The 10,600-nt window shown below is 31.5% G+C and overlaps 1 protein-coding gene across 1 annotated transcript; it reads left to right on the top strand.

Annotated features, from left to right (window-relative positions):
• Positions 1 to 2,874, top strand: LOC133872633 (protein FAR-RED IMPAIRED RESPONSE 1-like). Its single transcript, XM_062310210.1, has 5 exons — positions 1 to 4; positions 514 to 776; positions 933 to 1,122; positions 1,200 to 2,776; positions 2,851 to 2,874. Exons 1-5 carry the CDS (start codon positions 1 to 3, stop codon positions 2,872 to 2,874), a joined length of 2,058 nt encoding a protein of 685 aa, XP_062166194.1.
• Positions 2,875 to 10,600: the final 7,726 nt, after the last annotated feature.

Genomic DNA, 10,600 nt, shown 5'->3' with positions numbered 1-10,600 from the left:
ATGGGTACGTGAGATTTTTTTTGGGTTTGTGTAATCTTGTGGTTAGTGTTTTTTGTGAAATTTTTCCTAAATTTTGTTCAGGTAGTGTAAAAATAAATTAAAGATGATGGTATAAATTAAGATTGTGTTGCTTTGTTTGATCGGGCTATATGCACATAACATCTTAGTTCTTCCTTATGATAAGATCTATATTATGTATATGTATATATTTTTTGTTTCTACCATATGCTTTATATTCACTCAAGTGATTAGATATAGTTGATTGATTAAATTTTTTATGCAAAATAACTCTTAGATGTACTTTGAGCAATCAGCCTTGAAGTCACAATGCCAAGAAGATTGTTCGTTGATACATGAACAATTTGATGATGTTGTGCCCATCCAAATGGACCTTGAAAATGGAATATTGGGCCTTTAATTCTTACTTTTAATTTTTGTAACATATCGTAGTAGAGTGAATATTAGAAAACATGGTTGGGTTCTTCACATAATGTTTTATTTATGTTAATATAGATGGAATAGAAACTGTAGCTGATGAACAGTTGAAAGATGGTGTGGACAATTGCAGTTCCAAATTGAAGCTCATAGATGAAGATGGAATAGAAACATTAGCTGATGAACAGTTGAAAGATGGTGTGGAAAATTGCAGTTCCAAGTTGAAGCTCATAGATAAAGTTAAAAATGTTGAGCAACCTAAGGAAAGGATGCTATTTGGCTCCATAGAGGAACTTCATGAGTATTATAGGAGTTATGTAAAGCAAGAGGGTTTTGGTGTGGTACAGAAGAAGAAGAAAAAGAATAAAGATAAAAATGTACATTACATAAGTCTAGGATGTGCTCGTCAAGGCAAAAGACAATCCAGCTCAAGTAATAGCTTTTGCAAGCCTTCTCAAACAATTAGAACAAGGTGTAAGGCTACTTTGAATGCAAAGTTAGTTGACACAAAGTGGTATGTGACTTGTGTAACTATTGCCTATAATCATGCTTTAAGCCCTGGAAAAGCAAGATATTTTAGAAGCCACAAGATTTTGGATCCTTGTACGAAGCGAAAGCTTGAGATTAATGATAGAGCTGGGATACGCATGAACAAGATCTATAACTCGCTAGCCGTTGAAGCGGGAGGTATGAGAATCTTACTTTTGGAGAGAAAGATTGTCGCAATTATATTGCAAAGGCAAGACATCTACGCCTTGGCACAGGAGGTGCTACAGCATTGTATGACTACTTTTGTAGAATGCGGAAAGCTAATGATGATTTCTACTTTGATATTGACATGGATGATGAATGTAGGATGAAAAATGTGTTTTGGGCTGATGCACGAAGTAGGGCATCGTATGAAGTTTTCGGGGATGTAGTTACATTTGATACAACATACTTGACGAATAAGTACGAAATGCCATTTGCTCCTTTTGTTGGAGTAAATCATCATGGTCAATCAATACTTTTTGGGGCGGCATTAATCTCAAGTGAGGACACAACGACATTTGTATGGTTGTTTGAGGCATGGTTGAAATGCATGAAGGGCCGAGCGCCAATGGCAATTATTACAGATCAATATAGGGCTATGAAAAATGCAATTAATAAGGTCTTCCCGAATGCCCGACATAGAATTTATTTATGGCACATATTGGAAAAACTTCCAGAGAAATTTGGATCACATTCACAGTACAATGCCATTAAGAGTGTCATACGAAGTTGTGTGTATAATTCTCAGACATGTGATGAGTTTGATGCAAGCTGGCAGAATTTACTTAAGAGTTATAATTTGGAGGATAATGCATGGCTGCTTGATTTATACAAGGAACGAACTTTCTGGGCACCGGCATATTTGAAAAGTGTATTTTGGGCCGGCATGACTACCACACAAAGGAGTGAAAGTATAAATTTATTTTTTGATGGTTATGTGCACTCGTCAACCTCTTTGAAGGAATTTGTGGATCAATACGATAACGCTTTGCGAAAGAGGGTTGAGAGTGAGAATGTTGCTGATTTCAATTCTTTTAATTCCACGGTTCAGTGTGTGAGCAGATTTTCCTTTGAGAAGCAATTTCAAGAACTTTACACGCATAACAAGTTTAAAGAAGTTCAGGAGGAGATAAGGGAGTTGATGTATTGTAATTGCTCTCTTCTAAAAAGTGAAAGTGGAATTTGTGCATATCAAGTGATTGAACGGGTACAAATTAATAGCTCCTACATGAAGAAATTATGCTTTACCGTTTACTATAGTGAACCTTCATGTGAAGTGAATTACAGTTGTTGTTTGTTTGAATCAAGAGGAATTTTGTGCAGACATGTCATATCTGTACTAAGCAAACTTGATGATGTTTTGTTATTGCCAGAAAAATATTTTTTAAAACGATGGAGGAAGGATTTGAAGCAGCCATATAAGTTAATCAAAAGTAGTTATGATCATTTGAGTGGCAACCCTAGTGCAGATCGATATGCTGAATTGTGCAAATATATGTGTGCGTTAGCTGCAATTGCAGCACCAAACGTGGACCATTACACGGAATTGAAGAATGATATTGATGTGCTAACTAAGAAATTTAGTGATCTAAGTTGTGTACCAAGTCCACCTTTCCAATTACTCCCAAGTGCATCTACAACCGGTAGTTTGGCCATTGATTGTACGGCGGTGGAGATTCGTAGTCCTCATGTGGCTCGAACTAAAGGGAAGCGAGTATCAAATAGGACGATGTCTACAGTTGAAAAAGCGGTTGTCAAAAAGGCAGGAGGAAACAAGAAGAAACAGAGTGACACAAATCCCAATCAACAGGTGAAAAAAAAAAAAAAAAAAAAAAAAGGTATTCATTGTACTTGAGCTATTTTAGGTTTTATGTCTATGCATAGTATCCATTATTTGCACATATTTGAGTAGTATTCAATATTTTATCTAACATGTTTGAATATTTTATGAGTTGAAGATATGTCAAAGATCGTTAATAGATGAACTGGACACATGTGAAGATCTGTTAGCTTGTGTAACTGATGTACAACATGACCAAGTAATTGGAACTCAAAATAGTATAGTTACACAGGTATTGATGGAACTCAATCTGAGTAATATTTAATATTACCTTTTAAATGACATCTCCTTTAAAAGTATTTAATATTGAGTAATATTTGTTTCAGAGCTTCATGAATTCACAGTCAATATGTTCAATTGAAAGAGAGGTAGATGCAAAAAAAGAGGAACAATAGGAAAATGTAAAATTTTAACTGACTTGAGTAGTATTTTTTGTGTAATTAACTTAGTTTCTAAGTCGTGTTGGTCTATGTTTGGGCCAGGAAAAATAATCCAGCCGAGGGTCTTAATCTTTTGGTGGAAGCAATGGAGCAAGCGGTAAATGAAGAACAAGCTATTGGATATTAGATTGTAAAGTTGAGGAGTTAGGATCTAGGAGAATATCATATGCTTGTACTTTCAAAACTTTTATGCATATTGATATTTTGTATGGGGAGCATATATATAGAACACTTATTTAATTGTAAGTGATGAGGAAAAGCTTGTTGTCTATTTTAATGCTTTTTTTTTTTTTTTTTTGCAGTTATGGAATGGCTAGGGATGAAGGAATTTGTGGACATAACCTAGTGTTGTTTGTAATATGTTCTAGTAATATGTAATTTAGTGACAAGTGTTGTGAATAGTTTCAGACTTTTTCACAACAGTTTTGAACATTGAGAATTTTATTTGATGGGAAATGAGGTGCAGATGGCCTTTGATTGTTACATGCATATATATGGTTCTTTGATGGGAAATGAGGTGAAAAATTATGTTGATGGAGGGTTCTTAATTGGAATTGCCCTCTTCATATGAAACTAGATAGTTGCTTTTAGAGTATATTGTCATTTTCTATGTGAGATTTTTGTTTTAGAGCAAGATTGAGATGATACATCTATGTTCAGATGGAGTGAGTGCTCATTGCTTTTGGGTCTCAATATTCTTACAGATTGATAGTTGTAGGTGAATTACCAATCATCTGGTTGGCTTCAATGGCTTGTGTCTTTCCAACTTGGTTAGGATCGACCATTTTTCTTTTTTCTTTTGAATGTGGAAGAACAGGATGATGTGAAGAAGATGGAATTGTACTTCATTGGAATCAGTCTATGGAATTTTAGATGAATAAAGGCTTTCCTGCTAGCTGCTATATTGATATGTCTGGTCCCATTTTTTGAAAATTGCAAACATCAAGATAATTTATTTTTAAAAATTATGGTGATTGTTTGTTTGGTGTATGATGCTTTCTGCAACTTGTGGCACTCAAGTTGTTTTAAACTTAAGTGCTTTGTAGACCTTTGTAGAAAGCTTATTTTTCTAGCTCATAATAAAATTTGGTTTGTTGCTTTGAATGCATTTTGGGAAGAAACTGTTGGTTTTTAATGCTTCCAATACCATTTTGGTTTGCTTCTTTTCGCTTTTTTTGGAGGCTACGATGGAGAGATACATGGATGCACAAATATTCAAATTTAACTCAAATCGATATTTTGTTGCTGATAATAGCTTAAAAGTGCTTATTTTTCATATTAAAATAAGTATTATCATACTTTATTATAATTTAATTCTTGCATTTTATATTTAATTGTGGAATATTGATCAAATATTAATATTAACATTAAATAATATATTAATGCAATAAATTGTGTTATGTAGGAATTACAAAAGAAATCAAAGAGTAAAAGCCAAGAGGTAGGTCAAAAGAAGAAGTCTATCCTATGCCCAAGATAGAGTCCAATGTGTAATATAAGAAGAGGTGAAACCAAACTGCTGGACTCACGAATTGGAGAAACATTCTAATACTACTACATGACAAAACCAAGAAGAAAAAGATGTTTTCGGCTCTTATAAAAAGAAGCAGAGTTTTATTTCAAGTGTAAGAGAGAGACATGGAACAAATAGAAGACTTGGATTCTTATACTTGTACAAATTCCAAAAGAAGAATGACTCTTATCTCTATAAGAGAAGCACCACGACAACAAACAAAAAAGCTGAAAAATTATAGAAAAAACGACGCACGACACAAGAGAAGAATTTTCGACAGCCTTTCTTTCTATTTATTTTCTATTTATGATTTTTAGTACTTAAATCTCTAGCTAAGGTTAGGGGTGAAACTTAGTATTTTTATTATGTGTTCTTGGGACTATTTTATTTGTTCTTCATAGATTAATGATTACATGTTGGGGATGATTTTTATTTGAAAGTAATTTAATGAGACAAGTTTATTTTGATTCATTATGATTTTTGTTTATATCAAATACTTACTTTGTTTGATTTGTTATGATTCAAAAATATATTGAATGCTTAATTTATTGTAAGATGTTTTTGAAATCAAATTCTCAATCAATCCATGTTTAATTTATTTTATATTTACTTTGTGCTTAATTATTTTATTTTTCAATTAGGAAACTTGATTTTTTATCAAGTTGAATTAAAAATATATGTCTCAGGAATACGTAATATAATACTAGGTGGATCTCTGAACCTTAGTGTTTTCATTAATTTTCTCCTATTTACTTTTTATTAATTTAGTTTAGTTGATTTAATTTTAGTTTATACTCTCGTCTTTGCTCCACTTTTTAGTGGAAAAACGACTCAATTTACTTTTCTGTACAATAATAGGAATTTTACTAAGTATCTACCATTCCCTGTGGATCGACCTCGTACTTATCTAAAATTTATTACTTCGCGACAACCTGCACTTGGGTTTACACATTTAAGTTGTCAACAAGTTTTTGGCGCCGTTGCCGGGGATTGTGTCTAAGATACTAAGTTTAATTGTTATTATAATTTTTTTAAAAAAAAAAATATGTCGTTTTTCTTTTTATTTTAATTTCTATTATTTTTTTATTTTATTTTCTTTATTTTATTACTAATTTTCTTATGAAATGCAAGATTTGTGGAGCAATCCTCTGTCAGATGTGTATCAAAAACCATTTTGTTCGTCGTACTCTGAAGCCTATAATTATTCCAACTTTAGATGGAACAATCATCCATATGTCAATGAGCCTCAACAATTTTATTCCAATGTTTCTTTTGTGTCACCACGCCATAATACTTTGGAGGACACATTGGAAGCCGTCATGAGAAGGCAAGCCCAAATCAACCAAAACACCTTGCAAAATCTTCAAGAGTTGAAAAACTCACTCGATAGAATTGTGTCCCATTTGAAGAATGAGAGTGAGAATGAAAAGTTTTTTGATCCAATCACTCAATATGGGGACAATGAAATCAAAGACCCTCAAATGGACAATGATGATGTTGAGGAAGATAGAGATGTACATGAACTAAATGTGGTTGAGACACTTGAGCAGGATCACTTTAATATGTCTTGTTTTGATAATCCTGTAGAATATGGCTTGACTAACTTTTGTAATTTTATTTTTTGTGAGGATTCTACATTTGGATCGAAGGTGAATGCATGGAACCCTATATTCGAGTTACTACCTCAAGAGCCCAAAATGTTGCCACTAAATGAGAACGTGCCAAAGGTGAAGTTAAAATCATTGCCAGTAGCACGCAGGTACGCACATTTAAGATCCAAAGATGACTTTTTTGTGGGAAGCCCATCTAAACTAGATGCTTTACAAAGAGGTAAATCACTTGAACTTTTGAATGATTATAAAAGCATGATGGGTTGGAACATTGCTGATAAGAAAAAAATGAAGTAAAGAATCATGATTGTTGAATTCATGTTAGTGTTCGCGTCATAGTTAGGGTTGTTTTTTTTTTTTTTTTTTTTTTCTTCTAATTTTTGCAGGTAATAAGTTTCATTTAGTTTTCATCACATCAAGGTACTTTTCTTAACCCATACTTATTTGCTTCATTTTATTACACTGAGGACAATGTAAGTTTTAGGTTGGGGAGGAGTTGATATTTTGTTTAAAAAAAAAATCAAAAAATTAAAAATTAAAAAAATTTGCAATGATGTCTTGACTTTTTCAATGGTTATGTTGAACTCAAATACTTGAATAAGTCATTTTTGAGAGTGTTGTGGAGCCTTAATTTTGATTCGAAGTTCAATGGCAAGCTTAAATTCACAAATACATGATTACAAGACTAGGAAATCTGAATTTTACTGCTTATTTTTAGCTACTAAATATTTCACTCGTTTCACTTTTTGAACTTAGCACAAGCACACTAGCATATAGTCGTGGGGTATGAAATGTGAAACCAAATATGCATTTTTTTTTTATATCTTAAGTTTATTTGTTTGATTCATTGGATGAGAGACAACCTTGGCATGAAATTAATATTATATATATATATATATATATATATATATATATATATATATTAGAAAAAAAAAAAAAAAAAAAAAAAAAAAAAAAGAGTTATTGACCACTTTGAGTTTTTTGCTGAGTAACCAGGCCTCTTGCCTCAGTAAGCAGAGAGTGTTCGCGTCAAAACGTGAGAAGTTTGGAGTGGTTGATGTCATGTTGTGGCTAGTTTAGCTTCGTAGTCTTTTTGACTTGAGTTAGTAAACCCGTAGGGGTGTTTCTACACCTAATGCCCTAATGCCCTCAGGCTTGGGAATCATTGGTCTAAAGCTCGATACATGGGTCAATTAGAAAACTTAAGGGAGCTAAGCATTGCACAGTCCACACATGGTATAAAAAACAAAAACAAAAAAACAAAAAAAAAAAACAAAAAAAAAAAAAGAGAAAAAAAAAAAAAAGAGAGAGAGAAAAAAAAAAAAAAAAAAAAAAAAGAGAAATAGAAAAAGTAGCTTAATTTCTGCCTTGGTTGTTTCATCTAATGGAGATTCCAATGAATTTTGGGGTATTGAATCATGTATATCGGAATTACTTTGAAGCCCCATGATTGTGTGATAGTTCACTCTACATCAAAAGAGGACTTGTGACGTTTCAGTAGCCAATTATAGGTGATGTGACCTATTTTGGATGTCCTAAACTTGTGAAAATGAAATTTGTGCTTCTAAGCTTGTTAATGAATAAGAACTATATTTTGTGCTACTCCACTCCCACAGATAACATAGTTTGGCATTTATTTAATTTGAAGTCAAGACTGAGCAGGTGGTTGGAAATAATATAGCGTTTGTGGGTATCGCTTCTGGTAAGCCCTCACGAGACTATAACTCGTCCACTAGGAACACCTAGGGGTTTAAAGGCTTGTTGCATTCCCTAAATGCAATCGAGAATGCCAGCGAAAGTGGTGTAGTTAGAACTTTTATTTTAATTTTTTTTTTCTCTACATTTAAAAAAACAAAAGAAGAAAAAAATTATTCTTTTCTTGAGTCTGTTTTAGTTTGTGTTTTAAGTCGCTTGAATTGCTAGGGACCAGCAATAGGCTAGTTGGGGGGTGTGATAATAGCTTAAAAGTGCTTATTTTTCCTATTAAAATAAGTATTATCATACTTTATTATAATTTAATTCTTGCATTTTATATTTAATTGTGGAATATTGATCAAATATTAATATTAACATTAAATAATATATTAATGCAATAAATTGTGTTATGTAGGAATTACAAAAGAAATCAAAGAGTAAAAGCCAAGAGGTAGGTCAAAAGAAGAAGTCTATCCTATGCCCAAGATAGAGTCCAATGTGTAATATAAGAAGAGGTGAAACCAAACTGCTGGACTCACGAATTGGAGAAACATTCTAATACTACTACATGACAAAACCAAAAAGAAAAAGATGTCTTCGACTCTTATAAAAAGAAGCAGAGTTTTATTTCAAGTGTAAGAGAGAGACATGGAACAAATAGAAGACTTGGATTCTTATACTTGTACAAATTCCAAAAGAAGAATGACTCTTATCTCTATAAGAGAAGCAACACGACAACAAACAAAAAAGCCGAAAAATTATAGAAAAAATGACGCACGACACAAGAGAAGAATTTTCGACAGCCTTTCTTTCTATTTATTTTCTATTTATGATTTTTAGTACTTAAATCTCTAGCTAAGGTTAGGGGTGAAACTTAGTATTTTTATTATGTGCTCTTGAGACTATTTTATTTGTTCTTCATAGATTAATGATTAAATGTTGGAGATGATTTTTATTTGAAAGTAATTTAATGAGACAAGTTTATTTTGATTCATTATGATTTTTGTCTATATCAAATACTTACTTTGTTTGATTTGTTATGAATGAACACTGTTTTTTTTTTAAAAAAAAAAATTTATATATATTCTTGACATAAATTTTTTATTAAGTCACTGTTCAATAAACAGTTAACACGGTTACTGTTACTGAACAGTGATCGGTGAGCAGCAATTATTTTTAATGAATTATTGATTATTGTTTTTTAGATAAAATATTGTTTAATATTGATTTTCATTGCGTAAACTGTTCGGTGAGCATGAATTGTTGTTGATTAATTTGTCCGATGTTAATTTATTACTGTTCTGCGCAAGACAGTGAATGAATATTGTTTTTTTTTTAAAAAAAAAATTATATATATTCTTTGACATAAATTTTTTATTAAATCACTGTTCAGCAAACAGTTAACGCGGTTACTGTTCACTGAACAGTGATCGGTGAGCAGCAATTATTTTTAATGAATTTTTGATTATTTTTTTTAGATAAAATATTGTTTAATATTGATTTTCATTGCGTAAACTTTTCGGTGAGCATGAATTGTTGTAGATTAAATTGTCCGATGTTAATAGATTAGAATGATTAGTCGATGCTTGATTTTATTAAGATAGAATATTGTTCGGTGAACACAATTTAAATTTTGATTTAATCCATTATGCATTAATTTTTTTATAAACAGTGAACACGGATTAAATTTTGTTTTCATCGATCATAGATTATTATGTCAAGAAAATTTATACTTTGGTTTGCAATAGGCATTGAAATGAAGACTTAAACAATGTTAGTTATTTTATTGTTATAAATAAATGTCTTTGTTGGTAATTTGCTTATGAAATTGCACTTTTCTATTAATGTTATCCAAACACTTAAATGACAAAAAAAAGTACTTTTTAATCAATATTACCAAACGCTAAGTGCAATTTTAAAAATTACTTTTTTTATAATCTGCGTTTTAAAATTGCACTTTTTTTAAATCTTATTTATTGAAATCGTAATCCCAAACTGACCTTATATAACCGACACGTAAAAATTTAATCTATATGAATAAATAATGGATATCTTCCATCATCTTTAGTCTTTACATAGGGAATGAAATTTATTTGTTGAATAAATTACTGTTTAGTGAACAGATCATACGGTTACTGTTCACTGAACAGTAATTAGTACAGCACTTTTTCAGACTGATGGCTTCCTGCGCAGTTACTGTTCATTCTGCGCAGGACAGTGACTGATTACTGTTTTATATTAAATTATGTTTCATGTGACTGAAACATAAATTTTATAATTAGGAGTAACAGCCAAAGAAAGAGTACTGATAAAATAGTAGGTAAGTCTTACAAATCTAAACACTGATTTCTAAAAAAGTTTGATGGAAAACTTTTAGACTTTCACTTTACTTTTTTCACCAAAGAATTTTGGACTATCTATACGATTGAGACATTTCTTTGATATTGTAATGAGAGACAATATATCGTGTGGGTGGACCAGTGAATTCAAAAAAACAAGAAGGAAAAAGCCAAATGTGAATGAGGGAAAGAGAGAT

The sequence above is a fragment of the Alnus glutinosa genome, chromosome 7, assembly GCF_958979055.1.
Source record: "Alnus glutinosa chromosome 7, dhAlnGlut1.1, whole genome shotgun sequence".
NCBI classification, from domain to species: Eukaryota; Viridiplantae; Streptophyta; class Magnoliopsida; order Fagales; family Betulaceae; genus Alnus; species Alnus glutinosa.
Note: the sequence above shows the minus strand (reverse complement) of the source record. Positions and strands in the feature narration are given on the sequence as shown.

What these genes read in the sequence shown, in the direction of transcription:
- LOC133872633 (XM_062310210.1), top strand. An exon ending in AGCAAGAGGGTTTTGGTGTG is followed by an intron (nt 777 to 932) that starts GTACAGAAGAAG and finishes TTGAATGCAAAG; the next exon opens with TTAGTTGACACAAAGTGGTA. An exon ending in GCTAGCCGTTGAAGCGGGAG is followed by an intron (nt 1,123 to 1,199) that starts GTATGAGAATCT and finishes GCCTTGGCACAG; the next exon opens with GAGGTGCTACAGCATTGTAT.